We start from the raw sequence: 27,821 nt of genomic DNA on the forward strand, positions 1-27,821 counted from the left end.
TTAAAATACTTTTTTTCCAACGAAAAACCACCATTCAGCATCTCACTACTGCCATCTTCAGGCCTATATGCAATCCATGTATAGAGAATCAGATACATTGATGAGTACATAACCGGAGCCATCAATACCTTGAGTCCATGAATTTTTTGTGGCATGTGGACTTCGAAGACTTAACTTGTCAAATCTTCGAAGAGCACAATCCACAAAAAATTCACGGAACCCATGTATTGATGGCTATGGTTATGCGTGCATCAATGTATCTGTTTCTCTATACATGGATTGCATAGGGTCTGAAGATTGCATTAAAGAGATGCCTAAACTGGTCATGTAAAAAAAAAAAACAACTTCGGGAAACATGTTCGGCAGTTTTTCTTTCGTACATTTCTGACCGGCTGCTGTCCCGTATCCACGATGGAACAACAGAGAATTATAACATTTTAACATGAATGTAAGAAAGTAGTAAGCATGATAATATCAAAAAACATCCATTAATTTGACCAGATGTGATGTTTTGTAAGAAAAGTGTTGTAGATGGCATCATAGGTGTACAAGGCGTACTTTTTAAAAAGATTACCGTTTCTCCACTGTGAAGAGTTGGAAACAAAGGTATTTTGTTGGTTACTTTTGTTGATATCCATCACGACTTTTTGTCTGTCGTTATTTTCTTTTCTATTGCAGTTTTTTTTCATTTTCAGTATAACCCAACACTACTGATGTATTAATAGATGTTGTTGTTCTTGTGGTCTTCAGTCCTGAGACTGGTTTGATGCAGCTCTCCATGCTACTCTATCCTGTGCAAGCTTCTTCATCTCCCATTACCTACTGCAGCCTACATCCTTCTGAATCTGCTTAGTGTATTCACCTCTTGGTCTCCCTCTACGATTTTTACCCTCCACGCTGCCCTCCAGTACTAAATTGAGGATCTCTTGATGCCTCAGAATGTGTCCCACCAACTAATCCTTTCTTCTGGCCAAGTGGTGCCACAAACTCCTCTTCTCCCCAATTCTATTCACTACCTCCTCATTATGTGATCTACCCATCTAATCTTCAGCATTCTTCTGTAGCACCACTTTTCGAAAGCTTCTATTCTCTTCTTGCCGAAACTATTTATCGTTTATGTTTCACTTCCATACATGGCTACACTCCATACAAATACTTTCAGAAACGACTTCCTGACACTTAAATCTATACTCGATGTTAACAAATTTCTCTTCTTCAGAAACGCTTTCCTTGCCATTGCCGGTCTACATTTTATATCCTCTCTACTTCGAACATCATCAGTTATTTTGCTCCCCAAATAGCAAAAATCCTTTACTACTTTAAGTGTCTCATTTCCTAATCTAATTTCCTCAGTATCACCCGACTTAATTCGACTACATTCCATTGTCCTTGTTTTGCTTTTGCTGATGTTCATCATATACCCTCCTTTCAAGACACTGTCCATTCCGTTCAACTGCTCTTCCAAGTCTTTGAGACGTTTGTATTCCTTTTTGCCTGCTTCACTTACTGCATTTTTGTATTTTCTCGTTTCATCAGTTAAATTCAGTATCTCTTCTGTTACCCAAGTATTTCTACTAACCCTTGTCTTTTTACGTACTTGATCCTCTGCTGCCTTAACTATTTCATTCCTCAAACCTACCCATTCTTCTTCTACTGTATTTTTTCCCCCATTCTTGTCAATTGTTCCCTTATGCTCTCCCTGAAACTCTGTACAACCTCTGGTTCTTTCAGTTTATCCAGGTCCTATTGTAACGCTACTGCCCGCTCGGGCGTACGTTAGCTCTTTAAAGCCTGTACTGTAATAAGTTCACGGGCTTCACCTTATAAACAAGGATTTTAGTACATAAGTTGACCACGTGTACCTAATTGGAAGCAATTCGGACTTATATCCAATCAGTAACTACAGTGATGCGTCAAGCAAAGGTAAAGTACAATTCTCGTTCGCATGGACAAGAAGTACACACAGTAGATACTACCAATGATTAATAATTCGGTCGCCAGCCTAATTAGGCATTGAGTGAGTTTTTCCTTGTACAAGTGGGTGCATGTACAAGCATAATAACACGTAGTACTGTTGCGTTTTATGGCAAAGTTTGGAACCGGAAAAATCCACTGAACTAAAGTTTTCTCCTTTTGTACTAATTTAGACGAGCTATAAATACACAACACCACACTGCAATGATTACTACGAACTGCATTTTGTATATTGATCAGACTGAAATCGGGCATAGATTACCCTAGAATTAGCAATCTTGAAAGTACACATACAATGTCACTATTAAGGATGGATAAACACTAATACACTTAAGTTTAATATGGAACTTAACTTTGCTGGTCAAATCTGATCAGTACACTTCAAGGTTCGAAAGAATGGACAAGAGAAGGGGGGGCCCTGAAACTGTTATGGTCGTTATACTGAAACTATTAAGTACTGAAGGTAAATTAACACTCAGAATTATTAACCTATGGATTACTACTCTTTTGTCTCACTTCTGGATTATTTAACTATCATTCTTTCTGTCTCAAATTAATTAAGTGTCATTGCTAGCTCAATTCAAAAAATTATCTTCCAATTTAATCAAACTGTTGTTCTTTACTAACATTTGCGTTAACACACAGAACTTTAAACTTCGCAAGCACCCCTGTGTATAGGTTCAATATGCCCTGTTAGACCTGTTTGGTATGGGACCCGCATACTTGACAAATGTTCCAGGATGGGTCTCACGAGTTATTTGTAAACAAACTCCTTTATAGACTGATTGTACTTCCCCAGTATTCTACCAATAAACCTAAGTCTACCACCTGCTTTACTCATGACTGAACCTATGTGATCATTCCATTTTATATCCCTACAAAGTGTTACACCCAGGTGTTTGTATGAGTTGGCCGATTCCAACAGGGACTCATTGATATTTTAGTCAGTGGCGGCTCGTGAGTATACATTTTGGGTGTTCACAAATTTTTAGTCTCGGATTAACCTGAATGTGTGAAATAGCATTGCTGTTTAATAGACACGATTATGAACAAATTTATACAACTGCAGCCACTGCCAATAATAATTACTATTATTAAGGATAATAATGACATATTATAATAATGCATAACTTTTCTGACGAAAGGAAGACTTGCTTTTGTGAAATTGAGTTGTTTTGTAAATAATTAAGTAGAGTTTAGGGTAAGAACGAAAGAATGTAAAAGCTTTCACTATTTCTCGTCTCGTCAACCAAATACTAATATTACTAAAGTTTTATCACTCACCATATCTTAGTTTCTGAAGCAGGAAAACAGCATAATCTCTTCTTATGAAATGTTCTGTGCTTCCGTATAGTCCACACAGAAGTTAATATTAATACACGTTACACTGGACTGTAGGTACACATTAAATAGAGAAAACTATTCTGCAGCATGGTTGACATGCCTATTTGTAAAGAAAACCCATGTGTCTGTATTTCAATCATGCAAATATCTCGATCACTCTATGATTGAAGTCTTCAGTATGATTCACAAACTGATCACTCTATGATTGAAGTCTTTAGTATGATTCACAATTTTTTTTTTCAGTTGCAAGCATTGTCAATGCCGAAAGTCTCTTTTTTGTCATTGTGTTTCGAAGACAGGTTTTTATCCTTTTCGTTGTTGAGACACAACATTCAGGATCAAGTGTTGTAAGAGGAGTTGTTAAAATTATCCTGCTTACTTCACGTAACTGCGGAAATGTTTCTAGATTCGTGTTGTTGTCTAGTAGATGCTGCAACATTGCAACAGCGCCACCTGCGTGCTGGATGTCTTTTCTGCTGTAAGTAATTCTAGCGCTGTTCTCAGTTTCGCCTTTGATAACCATGGGCACGTTTCAACAGTAATGTCAAGTTCTCTCACAGGAAAATTTGTCGAAAATAGAGAAAAAACTCACATCTAACAATTTTGTTACCACAAGGTGACTTGTGAATGAAAATCTTTCATTCATATGATTTATTATGGCGTCACAAACTTCGTTCGCATCTGCTACTTTGTTTTCTGATTTCCTATTATTCTAAATTTGATGACAAAATTTCTTCAGCGGCAGTATTTCTTATTCCAGTAATTACATCTTCAAGTTCTAATTAATATTGTCTTGCGGCTATTGGTTCAAGATTCCAATACTGCAGTTTCCTGAAGAGTGTGTCTACATGTGGCATGATCCTGTGAAAAAATTCTTGCCAAAATAAGAACTCAGGGTCTTTCAATTTGGAGAGGAGGCCGTAACTTTGTCGTCTAGTTTTGTCATCTGCACGATCAGAGAGGGTATTTTCTTATAAACACTCCACCATTCTTTCCTCGTTCTCTTTAACTGTATTGACCGTCCGAATGTTAAACACCCATCTTGTAGCTGCTATCCGAGGTAGTCTCGTTTGCACAACTCTGTCTAACACACTTGATCTGTCTGAGGACCAGGAGAAAAAAGCTGGGAAGCCGGAGAGGTTAGAAAAAAATATTCTAGCAGATTTGTTTATAGATGCAGCTTTTTGCAGGACCAAATTAAATTGATGCGCATAGAACTGAACATAATAAGCCCTAGGATATACCTGCTTAATCCTTGCCTGAACACCGATAATGCCTCCACTCATAACAAGCAGCACCTCATAGCACTGTGCGACCACCTTTCCCTTCTTTCCACCTGCATGCTTTTGCAATTCAGAATTTATCACCTTAAATAACTTCTCAGCCTCCTATGCGTCAGAGTTAAGGAAGCCCCAAAATCTCTCCACAACAGAGCCGTGAAGTTCGTATCTATACGCAATCACCAATTGTTGCACGGTAGACATATCTGTTGTTTCGTCCGACATTATAGCCAAATCATGCGCACTTAGAAGTTTTTGAGTTATTATTTCTGTGCATACGCTTAGCATGCAATCTAGAACTTCATTTTGAACTGTTTCGTGTGCACTTTTAAACACAGTTGCAGTTTCTAAATGTTCCTTCATTGAGCAGACAACAGCTGTTACTAAATTTACAAGCTCACGAAACATCTGGGTTTTCTGAATCTTCCGTTTCATCGTCAGCACTTAAAGCTAACTCAAACGCCCTTCGGAGTTTTTTGCCGTCTATTTGGAGAGGATGTGTCTGTTCCTGTCCAGTTGCTCGTTATGTTTCCTGACAGACTCACTATATACAGTACACTGCCAAGCTGAGTACCGAGGTTCACTTTACCAAACACTGAGAGTTCAATGTTTGCATTTTTGTGTAAGTGAAAATCAGACATGGGAAACAATACAGTGACTGTCTTACGTTGTATCCACATAACCACTTATACGTATTGTACACTTCTTTGTTAAATGTTCGCTTGCAATCACACTTATTTGATTTTGTCACATTCTCCATCAACAGATCTGGTCTGAGGGGCCCTTGTCCCTTCGCTCTAACTCGTCCTGTTAATTTAGTTTTCTGTTAGCTCTTAAAATTGATTCAACAGAGTTCATCTTGACACTGCACACGAAAGCCGATTCACTGTTTCGTGTCCGTTCTGCCATGCACACTGTACCCAACGAACTTCAAACACAAACTGCTGCTTATACAAATGATTAAATTCAGGTAGTAACGACTCCATGTCTACCAACATGCTCACCTGACCACTGGTAAATGAAACCAACTAAACTGGTGTACTCTTCTGTTAGGAATACAAAAGGATTACTGCACAATAAAATTCAAAACTTGGTATACTATAACTGATACAGAAATCCACAAAATATGTTTTTCTATCAGTCTGACTATAACATATACTGACATCCGATTTAATTTTGCTGCATATCGAGTGAATTGCCTTATCTGACGACTGTGCTACCACTGAACGGGATTCGTTTGGAAAATAGCCAAACGAATGGAAATAAAGGTCTTCTGCAGTGTACCACCGTCTAGTGGCATTGACATAAACTTGTAGTTGAGAGGTAAGGTCAAGCTGTGCACGCCATGAACCGTGCACATTATATATCTGATCCGCATGTATTTTACCCATAAGGCAATTACGTCATGCCAGTTATGCATGATCAGAAGCTCTTTAAAACGTGCACAACTGAAGGTGTACTCGTGCCCCAGATGCCAAGTTTCATGGAGTCCAGAGAGGTAGCAATGTGGCATATCGCGGTAAATTTAAGTACCTTATATTTCAAATTACTGCATCTATGCTGTGTTTAACAGCATTCCAAGAAAAATAACCAATAAATCCGCAAGGTGTCAAAACTTTGGGTGTTCACGTGTTCTTGTGCCCTTATACAGCAGCTGCCGCTATGCAAAAAGCCTGATGTTACTCTTAATATTGTCTGCAATATCATTAATGTACAACACGAACAACAAGGGTCCCAACACACTTCCCTGGGGCACACCTGAAGCTACTTCTATATCTGATGGTGACTCTCCACCTAAGAGAACATGCTGCATCCTGCCTACCAAGAAGTCCTCAGTCCAGTCACAAATTTTACTTGATACCCCATATCATCGCACTTTTGACAATAAGCGTAGAAGTGCTACTGAGTCAAATGCTTTTCGAAAATCGAGAAATACTGCATCTACCTGATTACTTTGATCCAAATCTTTCAGTAAGTCATGTGAGATTAGTGCAAGTTGGGTTTACATGATCGATGTTTTCGGAATTCATGCTGGCTGACATGGAGGAGTTAATGCTTTTCAACATAACTCATTATATTTGAGTTCAGAATACGTTCGAAGAGTCAACAACAAATCGATGTCACCGATATGAGACAATAGTTTTTTGGATTACTTCTGCTACTCTTTTTGTAGCTGGGCGTGATCTGTGCTTTTTTCTAATTACTGGGTATGTTTTGTTGGAGGGGTCTAAGACAGATTATAGTCAGGAGAGGGGCTAACTCAGCTACAAATTCATTGTAGCCTCTGATATTGATTTCGTAGGGCCGTGGAGTTTTGTTATAAGTGGGCACGTTGTTTTGTTCGAGGGATCTACGGCAGACTATATTTAGAAGAGGTGCTAACTCGACTGCAAATTCATTATAGACTCTGATAGGGATTCCGTCGGGCTGTGGAGTTTTGTTCAGTTTTAACGATTTCAACTGTTTCTCAAGACCACTGGACATTAATACTACTGATTTCGCTTATCTTTTCAGTAGTACGAGGATTAAATTGTGGTAATTCTCCTGGGTTTTCTCTTGTGAAGGTACATTTTAAAATGGAGTTACGCATTCAGCTTTTGCTTTTTTATTCACAATTTCGTTCGGTTTGGGCTAGACACTAATTTTGGTGCCACTGACAGACTTTACATACGATCAGAATTTCTTTGGGTTGTGAAAGATCATTTCACAATATTCTGCTACGGTACTCGTTGAAGACATCGCGTATTACTTTCTTGACAGCCAAACGCATTTCATTCAGCATCTCTCTATCTATTTACACTTGTAATGCAGTAAAGCTGAGGTTTAAAAACTTATGATTGTGTTTATTTATACGAGGCGTGTTTTTTAAGTAAGTACCGTTTTGAAATAAAAAAAAGACGTGCTAAGATATCTCAACAATTTTATTTTTACATGAAAGCTTGTACCTTAATCTACTTTTCTACAAAATTTCCGTCAATAATGAGGCAGTTGTCATAATGTACCAGTTTTTGAATACCCTACTCATAGAAGTCTGCCGCCTGACTTGTTAACCACTGCGTCACCACTGTTTTGACTTCGTCATCGTCCTGAAAACGCTGACCGGTGTTTCTTCGAGTGCAGGAACGGATGATAGTCACTGGGCGCAAGATCGGGGCTGTACGGAGGATGATCTAGAGTTTCCCATCGAAAAGATGTGATGAGATCTTTGGTCTGATTCGCCACAAGCGAACGGGCATTGTCTTGCAGCAAAACGATGCCCTTGCTCAACTTCCATGGATTGTTGCCTTGTTTCTGGTATGACGCAGGCCACCCATGTTTCATTGCCCGTAACAATTTGGCTTAAGAATTCATCACCGTCGTTGTGGTACCTATCAAGGAAAGTCAATGCACTGTCTAAACGTTTGGCCTTGTGCACATCCATCAACATTTTCGGTACCGAACGTGCGCACAATTTTCGGTAATTCAAGTACTCGGTCACAGTGCCATACAAAACACTACGAGAAACATTAGGAAAGTCATCCCGCAAGGAGGAAATCGTAAAGCGTCTGTTTTCTCTCACCTTATTGTCCGCTCCCTGCACCAAACTTTTATTAACGACCGAAGGTCGCCCACTCCGTTGTTCATCATGCACATTTGTGCGCCCATCTTTAAATGCTCTAACCCACTTTCTTACCATTCCATCAGTCATAATATTTTCTCCGTAAACTGCACAGATCTCACGATGAATATCGATCGCTTTTAGGCCTTTAGCACTAAGAAATCTTATAAGAGCCTGTACTTCACATTCGGCGGGACTCACTATTATCGGAGACATCTTAAACACTCAGTACACAACGTAAACAAGGAAGAATCAGACTGTAATGCCGTCAGTGCGTAGATTAAGGTACAGGCTTTCATGTAAAAATAAATTTATTGAGATATCTTAGCACGCCTTTTTTTTTAATTTCAAAACGGTACTTACTTAAAAAACACGCCCCGTACCTTGAAGAGTGATAAAAACGGCGTTGAAGTTCGCAAAAATCAAAAATCGAGAGAAAAATATAATTTAAGAGGCCGGCCTTTGTGACCGAGCGGTTCTAGGCGCTTCAGTCCGGAACCGCACTGCTGCTGCCGTCGCAGGTTCGAATCCTGCCTTGGGCATGGATGTGTGTGATGTCCTTAGGTTAGTTAGGTTTAAGTAGTTGTAAGTCTAGGGGACTGATGACCTGAGATGTTAAGTCCCATAGTGCTCAGAGCCATTTGAAATATAATTTAAGGGGGGTAGGACGTGAAACGGGCCGACTTGGAGCAGGAGAGGCACCACAGGACATTTTAATTTACACTGTCTATACTTTTACAAATAAATTCATAAAACTTTTGTTAGCATGACCAGGAAGGATTCAGGATTCACACTCATAGCAGAGGAATTTCAAAAACATAACAAAACAATTTTTTTTACATGTGAAATTTCATCATTTTTTTCACTTGGCATTAGCTGCATTGGTTGCTGTAGGTACACTTTTCTTCATAAGTAAGAGAGATTCTTCGATGAATTTTGCACAGCATACAAACCATACTTACAGGTGTATGAAACTCTAGAATTTCCCAAATCTGTTAAAAACTGTGGTAAAAATTGAGATAATTAACTATAAAATTCGAGTTCTCTCTAAACACGAAGTTTAAAACGTAACAGCCCATTCATTTTTCCATAGATTAAATAAATTCTAGAGTTTCATACACCTGTAAGTATGGTTTGTAAGCTGTGCAAAATTCATCGAAGAATCTCTCTTACTTATGAAGAAAAGTGTACCTATAGCAACAAATGCAGCCAACAGTAAATGAAAAAAAAAATCATGAAATTTCACATTTAAAAGTATTATTATTTCGTGTTTTTGAACTTCCACTGCTATGAGTGTGAATCCTGAATCCTTCCTGTCCTGTGGTGCCTCTTCCTGAAGTCGGCCCGTTTGACGTCCTACCCCCCCCCCCCCCCTTTAAGAGATTTAATTGTCTAGCAGACCGATGTTCCGTCTTAATGCCGAATGAAAGATGTTCCGGTTAAAGGGTTAACATCATCAGTAAGGCCGATGTGGTAGTAAGTGGACAGAGAGTGAAAAATAAAAATGTATGCTCTTTCAGTGCCAGTGTGATATTTTTGGAGTGGGCTGTATGATCCATTTGCAATTACTTTCTGACAACACTGGGTAAACTGTGCACGAGGATGTGACGGCGGCGATGACGATGACGGTGCGCGTCATGCAGCGGGCCTCGGAACGCCGGCAGCGTGCCGCGATATTGATCGCGAGCCGCGCCGCTCTTCCGCCAGACTCGGCCGCGGCGCGGTAGTCTCGTGTCCGCTAGCTCACCGCACGGAATGGCGCGCCTCGCTGCTCTCTCCTGCGTCCTCGCGTCAGGTGAGACACGGCCAGGTTAACACATCGGCTGTCACTTTGGCCAAATAATCAGTTTTGGTCGACAGTAAGCTGTCTCAGCGCTGGTATCCGTGTCTTTCCTTCCGCGACTCCGTATGTGCTCCTTGTACCAATGTGCGCTTGTGCAGCTGTAAAATGTCTGATGAGAATGCTTGTAATTTAACGCAACAGCCGATTAGGCCACCCCATTGTGACAGTTCGTCGCGACGTCGATTTCGATGAGACCGCCGCGGATTCCTCCTTTAAACTACCGCCACCGCCGACCCACTTTAATAATGAATAACATGCAACAGTGAACGCGGAACCTGCCGACTGGTTTTCGCATTGTTTGTGTGCCTACTGTCTTTTCGTTAGTTGAAGTAGTAGTAATAGGCACTCCCCACGCACTAACACCGTTTCGTTTGTTGTTCTTTAACATGATACAGGCGCATTGCAGCAGTGTGTCAATTGAAAACGACGTCTTGTAGCTGCTTGCAGGTCCATTAATTGCAATAGAAGTGTTTGTTATGTTTTGCTTTCCTAATGTAACTAGTGTTGAAGAAGAAACGTGTTCTTACAGTTGTTTTGAAGCGCAAAACTTTATTCATTTTTCGCCACACATACTTCGCTCATTAGCCTTCTCTCCTTGCAAGAAATTTAAAAATCGTGAACGCACTATTTAGCACAATGAGTTCAGTCTGTTATAGCCCAGTTCAAGAACATATGTGGCAGAGAAGAAAACAGGCGAAATGAAAACGTGTTGTCCTATCTCAGAAACTTACCATAAATAAAAAGTTTACAACTGCATAAATATACCAGTAATAGAACTGTGAAGACTACAACTTAATATGAATGCAGTGACACTAAGACAATACACTGTCATTGCCACTCCTCTCCCCCCACCCTACATCCCATCCTCTATCTCCTCCTCATCTCCCTCAGTCCCCTTCGCCCCCACCCCCAATCACCCCCAATCTACAACATCTCTAACCCAGTGTGCCTTCATTGTAATACAGACGTCTTCTTCTCTCCAATTCTTTCATTCACTCTTCTTCTTATTCTGAACATTACTGTAACTCTTCACTCCATCTTGCCCCTTGCACTTGCTTTTCTTCATTAATTTGCAATTCATGTTTATGCCTTGTACACTGACTCCTATTTTTGCACCCATGTCGTTAACTACAGCAAGTGTGAGACAGTTGACATCCTGACTTCACCTGATTCTCGCTGTGTGGTCCCCAGAGTCACTCTTAGTATCTGCCAAAACTATGAACAAATTTTTCTCCCCTGAATATCGACAAGGAGTGGAGCAAACAGCATTTCACTATGGAAAAAAAATTATTGATAGATAATTTGTGTTTATTTTATTAATTTACTGTGTTTATTATTCATTTATTCATTCATTTTCAGACTTCTGTATGCAGGTGATATGATCATGAATGATTTTAAAAATGATTTTTAGATGAGGGATTGACATGCTAGAGAAAACATATTTGCTTATTGTATATAATGCATACCAGCACTATGCAGAACAAATATATAATTTTTGTAAAAAGGTAAAATCAGTCTCAACAATTACTTAGTAACATAGTTAATCATTTTCCCAACTGTTTTCGTGTTCTTCAAGGGTGTGGAGAGGTTTTCATGTCAGCTGCTTTTGAGTTCTGTTTAGGAGGCATTTACTTAGAAGTGCTTATGAATGTAATTATCAAAAAGCTTTATTTATGTGTCTATGTATTTGTTCTCCAGTGACAAATGCAAGGATTTGTTTTGGGTTGTGGACCTAGCCTACACTTTCTCTCATAATTTTGTGGGAACAATTACAAACAATAAAGATAAAAATATGTAGCTTCGTTGCTGGTACATAAAAATACTATTTACACAACTGAAAGTATTCTACACCTCTGAAAGGAATCTCTTGATACTATAAAAACATTTATTGGTAAGAAACTCCTTCAGTGCCATTTCAAAGCAGCTTCCACTAGAGGTTTTTAAATTTTTTGAAAGTTTGTTATAAAATTTGATCTGCATGTAATAGGGGCTGTTTTCTGTACTTTTCATTGCATCTTTCCAGAGGATTATCTTAGTCCCTCCTAGTATTGCAAATGTGCACACCTCAATTTGGGCTGTTGTACTGCCTGTATTTTAAAATTAGTTGAGCAGTTTTATAGATATATATTGATGGCAGTAATAGTAGATTCTTACTTTTGAAACTCCCTTTGGAAGGCCCATTATAACTAAGCTCACACATGATCTTTATTGCCTTTTTTGAAGGATGAATACCCCGTTTACCTGCTTGGCAGCAGTGCTTCAATCCAATATTGTAGTGTGGATGCACTATAGCATAGCAGATAATGTCCATTAGCTCATAATTAAGAACTTGTGAATTGTCCTCTTTGTGTAAATTGATATTTTTAATTTTTGGCTCAATAAGTCAATATGATGCTTCCAAGAAAGATGCCAGTTTAACACTACGCCAAGAAAGCTCTTTTATCATTCAATTTTAATTCTATCCCTTCATCAGACACAACACTGTATTCCACTTCATCCAGTTGGTAGTATATCTGAAAGTCCATTAGACTTGTTTTGTTGATGTTTAAGAGTAAGTGATTATTTTAAAAGTAAACCATCAATCCAAATAAGATACCAGAGCAATATTGGACCAGATCCTTCATATTGGGTCCCCCATTTACAATTATACTGTTATCTGTGTAGTCAAGTACGTTGCTGTTGTGTTCTATAGGTAGGTCATTAACTCACATGAACAATAAAGGTCCCAGAACTGACTCTTGAGCCACACCACTTTACTATAATTGGACTGGAGCTGTACTTCTTAATAATGTCATCCACTTCGAGTGCGACTTGTGTTACATGATATCTGTCTTGTAGGTATAACTATAAGAGGATTTTAGTTATTCCTCTGATATAATTAATTTCCAGTTTTTCAAGTAGCAGCTTGTCTGACACCATGTAGGATGTATGTGATAGATCTGGGAATAAACATGCCTCCCTTTCGGTCTCATTTAATTTCATAAATACTTTGTGTGGCAGATGATGCTGAGAAGCCATGTAGGATCTTGTGTAATACTTTTTCTTTGCGAGAAAGTTTTGTAATCATACTATAATAGTCTTTTCTAATATTTTGCTTAGGGTTAGATTTATACTGATGGATTGATAGCAGATTTTCATAACTGTACTCTGTTATCATAAGTCTAGTTGTAAGTGTATCTATTTCCAGTATTTGATGAATTTTATGTTAACATACAGACAGCCTCAGGCTGCCAATACATCTGTTACACATTTCTTTTATACGTACAAGGCAACTATTTGTTTATAATGAAGGATCCCACAAAATGCTGATGTGTGACAGTTTTTTATGTGTATATTCTTTATGAATTTTCCAAGTTAATTTTGTATCCAGATATATGGCAGCAGACGTGTACTCAGTGTCAGCATTAGGTAAACTGAAAATAAAATTCAGTTTTTTTGTAATCAGTAGCATTAAACTACATAATTGATGATTTAAGGTGCTCTTTCTTTCTGTTCATTCACATTTTTTCCATTATTTATGAACATAATGTCATTTGAACAAAGCACAGATTTACATGGCATGTAACATGACAGATCATATACAAATAATATAAATAGCAGTGCCAAAGGTCCTAATCCTTGGGGAACCCCTTGAGTCGCTTTGAGTAACTAAGGCTTTTCATTGTCGTAGGGTAAAATTTTTTTTCTGTTATTAAGGCAGTGTTCAGTGAGGGAGAGATCCACATCCATTTGCTGTATCCATCACTATAAAATAAAATATATGTTATTCTTTTACTGATCGTGTAGTACATTTTCTTTCTCATTCTAATGTGTTCTTCTCAACAGATGTCTCCAAATAATTTCATAAGGTGATTGTGCATAGTAAAAAGAACTGCTATTTTCATATCATTCTAACCATACATAAATTCCATGCAAGAGAATACCCAGGATCTGAGTTAGGGTGGGCAGCTCATTTTGGTTTCATGATGAGTGACAAAATAGTTTTGATGTTTCATGACAAATGCTCTCGGCACAACTATGACTTTCTGCTATATCTTCTGGCTTTCTTCAGAGCAATACTGAAGTCATGCACAGACACTGACTCCATGGGGACTAAAGGGGCCTGAGCCCCTTCAAAAATTGATTTGTGGGGTACAGAGCCCCCCCCCCCTCCCCCAATAATATAAGAAAATTATTGCTTATATTATGCTTTGTAAAATCACAAAATTGTGTTGGAATTTTTTATTTTTCTTGTTTGATGATAGTTACCTTTTAAAATACATTCAGTAATGAGTTAAAAAAATAATTATAATGGTAGTAAGCAGATAACTGAAAATGGGTGGTGTGAATCATGATAGTGTTACGGTGCTGCAGGCACTCTTAGAATCTGTCCTGGTGCGCGATTCTTCGGGTCAAGTCTGGCGCCGGCAGGCCAGTGCTGCAGCTGCGGCAACATCAAAAAGACTGGAGCAGAAGCATCTGGAACCCTCCGCATTGCGTCACCGTGACGCTTCAAGACATTACAATGTCGCGGCTATATAAAGCCAACCCTGCTGTTGCAGTCATTCAGTGTGGCTAGTTTTGTTCAGTGCATGCTGCAGACGTGTTTAATGTTCCAACTTCAGTGTCTAGTGGACTATTTTATATGACTGTATTTTATTCGTTTACTTTAGTCTCTTAGTGTATTGTGAATTAAGTTTGCAATGGATAAATTTATTACCAAAAAGACACACTTAGAAGTTCATGATACTGCAAGTCAACCTCCAACAATTATTGTGTCACCAGTTGCTTCGTTGTCTTCAGACGAGAACCATTCAAAGACGAAACCTAGACAATCCGGCAAAGGAAGATCATATCAGGAGTCTTGGTTGATCAAATATGCATGACTAGAATATTGAAGCATCTACCTAAAAAGTTTCTTATAAAACCTGCAAAGAGGCAGATGCTAAAAGCCTATTACAATTTTCTTCAAAAAAAGAAGATGCATTTACTTCTGTAGGGTTTTCTAACTGGAAAAAGGCTTTGGAAAAATTCCATCTTCATGAAAATATGTTTACACATAAAGAAGGTGTTCTGAAACTAAATTCTATCACTAACCGAAGTGTGGCCTCCCAATTGAATGAACAGTTAGATAGTGTAATGAAAAAAGGTCGTTTAGCTCTTGAGACAATTTTTACTACTGTGCAATTTCTATGCCAACAAGGACTAGCAATTAGAGGGCACGAAGATGTAAACTTGAATTTTTTTCAGTTGTTGGAACTCTGAAAGAATGACAAACCTGAGTTTAAAGATGCTTAAAAAATCTTTCAAACTCACTATTTTTCATCTCAAATTTAGAAAATTTTCCAGGGTAGGATCCTCTGTATGTTCCCCCTCGCCCAATATTTTTTATACATCTGTGCCCCTGAAGTCGTGTGACTGTCTATTTGGCAGAGTAGGCAGCTGCTCTTCCCCACCACATGCTGGATACACTCTTGATTCCATGTGTAAATTCTGGTTAATAAAATCTACATACTTTACCTCCTCTATTTCATACTTAATGTTGTGAGTACTGATAGTGTCAGACAGATTTAATGTTTTGCACAAACACTTACAAAATGTTACCTGGGTTTCTAAGACATCTTGCATATCGTGATAATCTAGCTGATATTTTTCTGTGCTTTTACAGGTCCTTCTCAACATCGGAATTTAAAATATTATTACAAATGTGTAGAAATGGCATTGTTCTCATAATTTTTGTCTTTGGTAAACCTATGTATGACAATCCTTCTCAGAGACTTTGTTGAAAACTTGTTTTATATCCCACAATTCATAAAAGAAGGAACATCTGCATTACAGACCAATCTTCTTTGTAAGAGTTTGTAGCATTGATACATGGGTAATAAGAAATCTTTCCCTCCTTGTGAGAGGAGTCCATTCTCTTTTTCCATAGAAGTTCAAATGATGTTTGTCTTCCATTTCTGAAAGATCAGTGCTTGGTTGATCTGATTAAATGGCTTTATGAGATCTAAAAAGATGCCAATGCTATCTTACTCTCATCCAGACATCTGTGTAGGCCTGACAACTGCTTGAAGATTGCAATCTTTACAAAATTTATGTGAGAAGATTGTTTCTAAGCAAACAAATGCTAAGCTGAGGTACCTTTACAGACTCGAGCATGTTACTAAATATGGGAATCAGTGATGTTAGTCTGTAGTTTGTTGCTTCCTTCCTTGGTTCTTTTTTATTCATTTGTGTGGCAATGCTCCATTTCTGAGCACTAAGAAATGTTCTTTTTTGGTGCTACAGTTGATGAGATACATAATATTGGTTTAACCACAGTGGTATTACATTTTTTAATTACTGTGCTGGAAAGACCATACCAGCCACTCAAGTGTTTCATTTTTAACTGTATGTTTCTTATGCCTCCTATGAACCATGGACCATGCCATTGGCGGGCCTCAGTGATATAGATAGGTGCAACCACTATGGAAGGGTGTCCATTGAGAGGCCAGACAAACATGTGGTTCATGAAGAGGGGTAGCAGCCTTTTCAATAGTTTCAGTGGCAACATTCTGGATGATTGATTGAACTGGCCTTGTAACATCAACAAAAACAGCATTGTTGTGTTGGTACTGCAAACAGCTGAAAGCAAAGGGGAAACTACAGCCATAATTTTTCCCAAGGGCATGGAGCTTTACTGTATGGTTACATGATGATGGTGACCTTTTGAGTAAAATATTCTGGAGGTAAAATAGTCCCCATTCAGATCTCTGGGTGAGGACTACTCAAGAGGAAATTGTTATCAGGAGAAACAAATTTGGTGTTCTATGGTTCGTAGCATGGAATGTGAGATCCTGTAATCATGCAGGCAGGGTAGAAAACTTAAAAAGAGAAAAGGATAGGTTAAAGTTAGATATAGTGGGAATTAATGAAGTTCGTGGCAGGTCGAACAGGATTTCTAGTCAGGCAAATACAGGGCTATAAATACAATATCAAATAGGGGTAATGCAGGAGTAGGTTTAATAATGAATAAAAAATAGGGACACGGATAAGCTACTATGAACAGCATAGTGAACAAATTATTGTAGCCAAGATAGACATGAAGACCACACCTACTGCAGTAGCACAAGTTTATATGCCAACTAGCTCTGCAGATGATGAAGAAATGTATGGTGAGGTAAAAGAAATTATTCAGATAGTTAAGGGAGATGAAAATTTAATAGTCATGGGGGACTGGAATTTGATAGTAGGAAAAGGAAGAGAAGGAAACGTAGTAGTAAGGTGAATATGGACTGGGGGTAAGGAATGAAAGAGGAAGCCACCTGGTAGAATTTTGTATAGAGCATAATTTAATCATAGCTAACACTTGGTTTAAGAATCATGAAACATGGCTGTATGCATTGAAGAGACCTGGAGACACTAGAAGGTTTCAGATTGATTACATAATGGTTAGACAAATATTTAGGAAACAGGTTTTAAATTTTAAGACACTTCCAGGTGCAGATGGTGACTCTGACCACAATTTATTGATTATGATCTGTAGATTAAAACTCTAGAAACTACAAAAAGATAGAAATTTAAGGAGATGGGATCTGGATAAACTGAAAGAACCAGAGGTTGTAGAGAGCTTCATAGGGAGCTTTAGGGAGCAATTAACGAGAACAGGGAAGAGGAGTACAGTGGAAGGAGAATGGGTAGCTCTGAGACATGAAATAGTGAAGGCAGCAGAGGATCAAGTAGGTAAAAAGACAAGGGCTAGCAGAAATCCTTGGGTAACACAAGAGATACTGAATGTAATTGATGACAGGGGAGTGTATAAAAATACAGTGAATGAAGCAGACGAAAAAGAATACAAATGTCTCAAAAATGAGATCAACGGGAAGTGCAAAATGACTAAGCAGGAAAGGCTAGAGGACAAATGTAAGTGTAGAAGCATGTATCACTAGGGGTAAGATAGATATCACCCTTGAAAATTAAAGAGACATTTGTAGAAAAGAGAACTACCTGTATGGATGTCAAGAGCTTAGATGGAAAACCAGTTCTAAGCAAAGAAGAGAAAGCAGTAAGGTGGAAGGAGTATATACACTCCTGGAAATTGAAATAAGAACACCGTGAATTCATTGTCCCAGGAAGGGGAAACTTTATTGACACATTCCTGGGGTCAGATACATCACATGATCACACTGACAGAACCACAGGCACATAGACACAGGCAACAGAGCATGCACAATGTAGGCACTAGTACAGTGTATATCCACCTTTCGCAGCAATGCAGGCTGCTATTCTCCCATGGAGACGATCGTAGAGCTGCTGGATGTAGTCCTGTGGAACGGCTTGCCATGCCATTTCCACCTGGCGCCTCAGTTGGACCAGCATTCGTGCTGGACGTGCAGACCGCGTGAGACGACGCTTCATCCAGTCCCAAACATGCTCAATGGGGGACAGATCCGGAGATCTTGCTGGCCAGGGTAGTTGACTTACACCTTCTAGAGCACATTGGGTAGCACGAGATACATGCAGACGTGCATTGTCCTGTTGGAAAAGCAAGTTCCCTTGCCGGTCTAGGAATGGTAGAACGATGGGTTCAATGACTGTTTGGATGTACCGTGTTCTATTCAGTGTCCCCTCGACGATCATCAGTGGTGTACGGCCAGTGTAGGAGATCGCTCCCCACACCATGATGCCGGGTGTTGGCCCTGTGTGCCTCGGTCGTATGCAGTCTTGATTGTGGCGCTCACCTGCACGGCGCCAAACACGCATACGACCATCATTGGCACCAAGGCAGAAGCGACTCTCATCGCTGAAGACGACACGTCTCCATTCGTCCCTCCATTCACGCCTGTCGCGACACCACTGGAGGCGGACTGCACGATGTTGGGGCGTGAGCAGAAGACGGCCTAACGGTGTGCGGGACCGTAGCCCAGCTTCATGGAGACGGTTGCGAATGGTCCTCGCCGATACCCCAGGAGCAACAGTGTCCCTAATTTGCTGGGAAGTGGCGGTGCGGTCCCCTACGGCACTGCGTAGGATCCTACGGTCTTGGCGTGCATCCGTGCGTCGCTGCGGTCCGGTCCCAGGTCGACGGGCACGTGCACCTTCCGCCGACCACTGGCGACAACATCGATGTACTGTGGAGACCTCACGCCCCACGTGTTGAGCAATTGGGCGGTACGTCCACCCAGCCTCCCGCATGCCCACTATACGCCCTCGCTCAAAGTCCGTCAGCTGCACATACGGTTCACGTCCACGCTGTCGCGGCATGCTACCAGTGTTAAAGACTGCGATGGAGCTCCGTATGCCACGGCAAACTGGCTGACACTGACGGCGGTGGTGCACAAATGCTACGCAGCTAGTGCCATTCGACGGCCAACACCGCGGTTCCTGGTGTGTCCGCTGTGCCGTGCGTGTGATCATTGCTTGTACAGCCCTCTCGCAGTGTCCGGAGCAAGTATGGTGGGTCTGACACACCGATGTCAATGTGTTCTTTTTTAATTTCCAAGAGTGTACAAGGGGGATGTACTTGAGAGCAATGTTATGGGAATGGAGGAGGACATAGATGAAGATGAAACGGGAGACCTGATACTGCATGCAGAATTTGACAGAGCATTGCAAGACCAGAGTCAAAACAAGGCCCGGGAGTAGACAGAATGCCATTAGATCTACTGATAATGCTGGGAGAGCCAGCCATGACAAAACTCTTCCATCCAGTGAGGAAGATGTATGAGACAGGCGAAATATCCTCAGATTCAAGAAGAATATAATAATTCCAGTTCCAAAGAAAGCAGGTGCTGATAGGCATTAGAATTACTGAACTATCTGCTTAATAAATCACAGTTGGAAAATACTAACACAAATTCTATACAGACGAATGCAAAAACTGGTAGAAGCTGATCTCAGGGAAGATCAGTTTGGATTCTGTAGAAGTGCAGGAACACGTGAAGCAGTACTGACCCTATGACTTATCGTAGAAGAGAGGTTGAGGAAAGACAAACCTACATTTATAGCATTTGTAGACGTAGAGAAAGTGTTCGACAATGTTGACTGGAATACTCACTTTCAAATTCTGAAGGTGGCAGGGGTACAATACAGGGAGCAAAACGCTATTTATGATTTGTACTGAAACCAGATGGCAGTCATAGGAGTTGAGGGGCATGAAAGGGGGGCAGTGGTTGGGAAGGGAGTGAGACAGGGTTTTAGCCTATCCCAAATGTTATTCAATCTGTATACTGAGCAATCAGTAAACAAAACAAAAGAAAAAATTTGGAGTAGGAATTAAAATCCAGGAATAAGAAATAAAAGTCTTGAGGTTTGCCAGTGACATCATAATTCTGTCAGAGACAGCAAAGGACTTGGAAGAGCAGTTGAACAGAAAGGACAGTGTCTTGAAGGTAGGATATAAGATGAACATCAATAAAAGCAAAACGAGGATAAAGGAATGTAGTGAAATTAAATCAAGTGATTATGAGGGGATTAGTTTAGGAAATGAGACACTTAAAGTAGTAGATGAGTTTTGTTAAGTGGGCAGCAAAATAACTGATGATGGTCATAGTAAAGAGGGTATAAAATGAAGGCTGACAATGCCAAGAAAATCATTTCTGAATAAGGGAAATTTGATAACATCGAGTATAGATTTAAGTGTCAGGAAGTATTTTCTGAAAGTATCTTTGTGGAGTGTTGCCATGTATGGAAGTGAAATGTGGATGATAAACAGTTTAGACAAGAAGAGAACAGAAGCTTTCGAAATATTGTGCTACGGAAGAATGCTGAAGATTAGATGGGTAGGTTGCATAACTAATGAGGAGATACTGAATAGAATTGGAGAGAAGAGGAATTTGCAGCACAACTTGACTAGAAGAAGGGATCGATTGATAGGACACATTCTGAGGCATCAAGGGATCACCAGTTTAGTATTGGAGTGAAGTGTGGAGGGTAAAAATTGTAGAGGGAGATGAAGAGAAGAATATACTAAGCAGATTCAGAAGGATGCAGGTTGCAGTAGTTACTCAGAGATAATGAGGCTTGCACAGAATAGAGTAGCAAACCAGTATTTGGATCAAAGACAACAACAACAACATCAACATGTTTTTAGCCTCTTTTTTTTAACATGACCCTTTGTTATTTTGTATTCTTAAGGTAATACTCTACACATGCCATGGTTGTCTTAGTGAATTTTACTGTTTATTCAATAAGAAGCTTTGGAAAGATCACAGTTGATACCAATAGAGTAACTTTTCTTGTGTAGTTCTACCAGAACTGTGTTCGTGACATCATATATTGATTTCTCCATAGAGAAGCCATTACGAAACCAAACTGAACTGTTGTTAAAAGGTCATTCTAAGAAAGTTGTTCAAAATTTTGTTGTGAGCTATCATCTCAAATGATTTTGAGTACAACAGAAAGGAAGAAGATGGGTCTACACTTAGAGATCACTTTCTTGCCTCGAGTTACATGAACAGTGTGTGAGGTGGATTTAAAGTAGACTGGGGTGGCAGTAAGAATTGGGATCAAGGAGGAGGGCATGCCAGGGTAATCCATGCAGTTGTGTGAACCCCTCTTCCAAGGCGGCTTAATGGCTGATGCACCTGCCTAGTAAGCAGGAGACCCGGGTTCGATTCGCGGCCTTAGTACAAATTTTCACTTGCTGCTACAATCTATACACATAAAATCATATCTGTATGAGGCTAGTAAAGTCTCTGAAATTATGTCATTTCATTCAGAAGGAGAAGTTTGTGAGATATTTATATAACTGAAATTGATGTGGGTTGTGTTTTCAACATACTGCTTAGAGTTTTTTCTTGAACCGTTTGTTCCTGTATTTTCGACAACATGTAAGAAATTATTATTAAACATATCTGCTACCTTTGACTGATCATTTATAGCCCTTCTGTTTAAATCAACACTTACATTATCCTGTTCAGTAGCCTGTTGTCCAGTCCCTCGTTTTACAACATTCCATATAGACTTAAGCCTATTGTCAAAGTTACTGATTTCTGATGTGATGTGCATGTTCCTTGATTTTTAATAACTTTTCTTAGTAATTATGTGCAGATTTTGCAACAACTGCAGGATCTTGAATTGTTCTTGTCAGCAGATATTTTTCTCTTTTTCTTTCACAAGATACTTTAAACCTTCTAGTGATCTATGATCATTTACACAGCTATTTAATTTCCTTTTTGGATTTGTTTATTTGGCCAGCTATTTTCAGATAATGATACTGGTTTGTAATGGAATAAGTTAAATTTTACATGAGAATTTAGTTCATAAGTCCACCTCCATAGCTGACTGGTCAGTGTAGATGGCTGCTATGCAGAGGATCAGGATTCAATTCCTGCTACTACCAAGGATTTTATCTTGGTGGGAAGACTGGCATAGGATGCAGTCAGCATCATTATGCCAATTGAGGAACTACTTGGCTGAGTAGCAGAGGCTCCAAAATGGCCAGGAGAGCAGTATGCTGATCGCATGCCTCTCCATACCTCACCTGCATGACGGTGCAAGGTTGACATTCCTTGGGCCCTCACAGTCTGGATGAGAAGCTTGTTTTTTATTTGGTCCATAAATTTTGTTCCATGTCATCTCTTGTAAACTATTCTTAAAACCACTTGTGCTGGAGTCATTAATTACTATAAGTGATTTCCACTGAGGAGTATCTGTACTGTAAAGCACTATCTCGATTATCCTAACTGCACAGCATGGTCAGTGTTTGTTACTGGGTATATAGTTATTTTCTGGCTTTGAGTTTCATCAAAGGAAACATCATCCCTTAGGGTTATAGTGCCTTTATCCACCTGTGTTGGAAAATTAATTACTGGGAGCAAAGAGTAGGACCCAAATTAGATTTCCAGATAATTTATTTCCATCAGAATTTTTACACTGAAATCACTAAAAACTGTTACCTGCTTGCTGCTGTCTGGTAGACAGCATATTAGTAAGTCCATACACCTCACAAACAGTTCAAAATTTCACAGTAGGAATCTGTAAACAGTTACAATTAAAAGTGAACCATTTTTTAATTGAATTCACAAGCACATACTTCTATATGCGACCACTGCAACATACATTTGTTTAAATATTTGTGAACTTGTGTTCTGTAACAACTCCTCCTTTTCCCATATTAGGTCTACATGAGTAAGATGCTCAGGTATAATATTTTTAGAAAAGAATTACATTTCTCATTTACTTTATGTCCTTGATAAAGATCTTTCCATTGTCAATCCTACAGATCTTTTCAGAATTGTGTAATTGAATTACAAGGTGTACAACTTTGCTTCCGCCATTTGCCGATAGGTGGCAGCAATGTTAAGTAGCAGTTGAAAGAAACGATCACAGATGTGAGGCATTTAGCTTCAACCTTGGTCAACATAACCTCATTCAAATATTAGTCAATTTGTGTTTCCATCATAAAGTTGTTCTCGATTGAAAATGTCAGTTTACGAGCCTAATTCTCGTCATTTGTGGGAGGTGTTACTGTTTTGTTTCAATATGGAGAGAACAGCAGCTGAGTCTCATTGAATGCTCTCAAGTACGTATGGTAAGTATGCTACTAGTGAAAGAATGTGTCATGAGTGGTTTCAACGCTTCACGAACGGTGATTTTAATGTCGTAGACTGGCATAGTGGTGGAAGAGAGAATGTTTTCGAAGATGCAGAATTGGAGACATTGCTGAGTGAAGACTCACGTCAATCTCAAGAAGAATTGCCACAATTAGTGGGAGTGACACAGCAATCCATTTCAAAACGTCTTAAGGCTATGGACATGATTCAAAAAGAAGGAACTTTGGTCCCGTGTGAGCTGAAACCAATAGACATTGAACGGTGTTTGTGTGTTTGTGAACAGTTGCTTCAGAGGCAAAAACAGAAGGGATTTCTGCATCACATTGTGACCGGGGATAAAAAATGTGTTCATTAAAATAACCCTAAAGGCAAAAAATAATGGGGATATCCCAGCCATGCTTCCACATCGACAGCCAAACCAAATATTCACGGCTCCAAGATCATGCTCTGCATTTGGTAGGACCAGCTCGGAATAGTGTACTATGAGATGTTAAAACCAAGTGAAACAATCACAGGTGCTAATTACTGAATGCAATTAATGCATCTGAGCAGAGCATTAAAAGACAAACAGCCGCCATACAGCAAGAGGTATGATAAAGTTATTTTGCAGCATGACAACGCTTGACCCCCACATTGCAAAATAGGTAAAAACGTACTTGGAAACATAAAATGGGAAGTCCTACCCCACCCGCCATATTCTCCAGAATTGCTCCCTGTCACTATCACCTGTTTAGATCAATGGCACATGGCCTGGCTGACCAACACTGCTGATCTCATCAAGAAGTTACAAATTGGATCGATTCATGTATCGCTTCAAAAGATGAACAATTTTTTGGACATGGGATTCATACACTGCCCAAAAGATAGGAGAAAGTAGTGGCCAGCAATGGAAAATACTTTGAATGATACATGTGTAACTAATTTGTTTCATTAAAGCCTCAAATGTTGGGGAAAAATGGCGGAAGCAAAGTTGTGCACCACGTAGCATTTATATTGTTGTGGAATTTTGCAGTTTCATTCTCAGCTAAACCTGACCAGTGGGCAGCCCCAGATAAACCATTTCTTAGGAGGCTCACATCCCTCTCAGGGAAGTTATTTGGATTCTGAAAGAGGCCTCATCAACAGTTACTTGTTTTATATGTGAATGTTTCAATGAAATTAATTCTATGAGACAGTCTACAAGCTGAACTCAAACTGTGAAGAGCAATTTATTGTAGTCGAAATAAATAGATATAAAATCTGCTTATTGTCTAGATAGATGGCACTAGCTTGACAGCCACGCATCAGTTTGATCATTCTGATAACACGTATTGTTCTACTGAGATAGAGTGGATGCTATCAGATGGCATATGTGTGTAAACCTAATTGTCCTGTCCCAGAACATTCTTTGTACTGTTACAGAATAGAACTGTCATACATATTACAACTTAGGGATTAGGATGAAATTCCAAATATATTACATCGGAGATATGTCGTTGAGAACTTGATTTCTACCAATTAGCTACCAATTAGCTACCATTTACTGACTACTGCCCACCACATTAAAATAATAATAATAATAATAATATAGAATACAAAGACACAAATACAGACATTAGACCATTCTTGCATAGACCGCCAAATAACCCACAAGTCGAAACAACAATAAAAACTATCAACACAATCATACACAACAAAATAAATGAAAACACAACTATGGAAGAGTTACAACTACTGGTTTATATAGGAGCACTCACTACACTAAATATACACACTAGGCAGAGATCAGAACAAACCAACACACAGAAGAAACCCACAAAACCAGCATGGCAACACAGGTTACAGATCAGAATAGAAAAACTGAGAAAAGGCATCGGACAGCTAACACAATTTATAAGAAATGAAATATCAGACAAAAAACGAAAAAGTTTAGGTAAAATCTCACAACAAGAAGCAATAGAGCAATTAGATGAAAAAAAGCACAAATTGCAAGCATTGGCCAAACGACTTAGAAGATACAAAAAAAGTGAAAATAGAAGGAAACAAAACCAAACATTCAACACAAACCAAAAGAGATTTTACCAAACAATGGATAACTCACACATTAAAATAGACAATCCACCAAACATAACAGACATGGAACACTTCTGGAGCAGCATATGGTCAAACCCGGTACAACATAACAGGCATGCACGGTGGATACAAGCAGAAACAGACACATACAAGATAATACCACAAATGCCTGAAGTGATAATTTTGCAACATGAAGTCACCCAAGCAATTAATTCTACACACAATTGGAAAGCCCCTGGAAATGATAAAATAGCAAATTACTGGCTAAAGAAGTTCACCTCAACACATTCACATCTAACTAAATTATTTAACAGTTACATTGCAGACCCATACACATTCCCTGATACACTTGCACATGGAATAACCTATCTGAAACCTAAAGATCAAGCAGACACAGCAAACCCAGCTAAATATCGCCCCATAACATGCCTACCAACAATATACAAAATATTAACTTCAGTCATCACACAGAAATTAATAACACATACAACACAGAACAAAATTATAAATGAAGAACAAAAAGGCTGCTGCAAAGGAGCACGAGGATGTAAAGAGCAACTGATAATAGATACAGAGGTGACATATCAAGCTAAAACTAAACAAAGGTCCCTACACTACGCATACATTGATTACCAAAAAGCCTTTGATAGTGTACCCCACTCATGGTTACTACAGATATTGGAAATATACAAAGTAGATCCTAAATTGATACAGTTTCTAAACACAGTAATGAAAAACTGGAAAACCACACTTAATATCCAAACAAATTCAGATAACATCACATCACAGCCAATACAGATTAAGCGTGGAATATACCAAGGAGACTCATTAAGTCCTTTCTGGTTCTGTCTTGCTCTGAACCCACTATCCAACATGCTAAATAATACAAATTATGGATACAATATTACTGGAACATACCCACACAAAATCACACATTTGCTATACATGGATGATCTAAAACTACTGGCAGCAACAAATCAACAACTCAACCAATTACTAAAGATAACAGAAGTATTCAGCAGTGATATAAATATGGCTGTTGGAACAGACAAATGTAAGAAAAATAGCATAGTCAAGGGCAAACACACTAAACAAGAAGATTACATATTGGATAACCACAGTGACTGCATAGAAGCGATGGAAAAAACAGATGCCTATAAATACCTAGGATACAGACAAAAAATAGGAATAGATAATACAAATATTAAAGAAGAACTAAAAGAAAAATATAGACAAAGACTAACAAAAATACTGAAAACAGAATTGACAGCAAGAAACAAGACAAAAGCTATAAATACTTATGCTATACCAGTATTGACCTACTCATTTGGAGTAGTGAAATGGAGTGACACAGACCTAGAAGCACTCAATACACTTACACGATCACAATGCCACAAATATAGAATACATCACATACATTCAGCAACAGAAAGATTCACATTAAGCAGAAAGGAAGGTGGAAGGGGATTTATAGATATAAAAAACCTACATTATGGACAGGTAGACAATTTAAGAAAATTCTTTCTAGAACGAGCAGAAACTAGCAAAATACACAAAGCAATCACTCATATAAATACATCAGCTACACCATTGCAATTTCATAACCACTTCTACAACCCTTTAGATCACATAACATCAACAGATACAAAGAAAGTAAATTGGAAAAAGAAAACACTACACGGCAAGCACCCGTATCATCTAACACAGCCACACATCGATCAAGATGCATCCAACACATGGCTAAGAAACGGCAATATATACAGTGAGACGGAAGGATTCATGATCGCAATACAGGATCAAACAATAAACACCAGATATTACAGCAAGCATATTATTAAAGATCCCAATACCACAACAGATAAATGCAGACTTTGCAAACAACAAATAGAAACAGTAGATCACATCACAAGCGGATGTACAATACTAGCATATACAGAATACCCCAGAAGACATGACAATGTAGCAAAAATAATACATCAACAACTTGCCATAAAACATAAACTAATAAAACAACACGTTCCCACATACAAGTACACACCACAAAATGTACTGGAGAATGATGAATAAAAATTATACTGGAACAGAACCATTATAACAGATAAAACAACACCACATAACAAACCTGACATCATACTCACCAATAAAAAGAAGAAATTAACACAACTAATTGAAATATCCATACCCAACACAACAAATATACAGAAGAAAACAGGAGA

General features: G+C 38.9%; 1 protein-coding gene across 1 annotated transcript in view; it reads left to right on the forward strand.

The window, feature by feature from the left end:
- The first annotated feature begins 9,914 nt into the window (after positions 1-9,914).
- The window catches only part of LOC126188455 (uncharacterized), a 91,835-nt gene continuing 73,928 nt past the window's right edge, over positions 9,915-27,821 (forward strand). The window contains exon 1 of the mRNA XM_049930062.1: positions 9,915-9,991. Within this exon, the coding sequence (XP_049786019.1) occupies positions 9,952-9,991 (40 nt within the window). The 5' untranslated portion in view covers positions 9,915-9,951. The remainder of the gene's footprint in view (positions 9,992-27,821) is intronic.

Source organism: Schistocerca cancellata, chromosome 1 (assembly GCF_023864275.1).
Source record: "Schistocerca cancellata isolate TAMUIC-IGC-003103 chromosome 1, iqSchCanc2.1, whole genome shotgun sequence".
NCBI classification, from domain to species: Eukaryota; Metazoa; Arthropoda; class Insecta; order Orthoptera; family Acrididae; genus Schistocerca; species Schistocerca cancellata.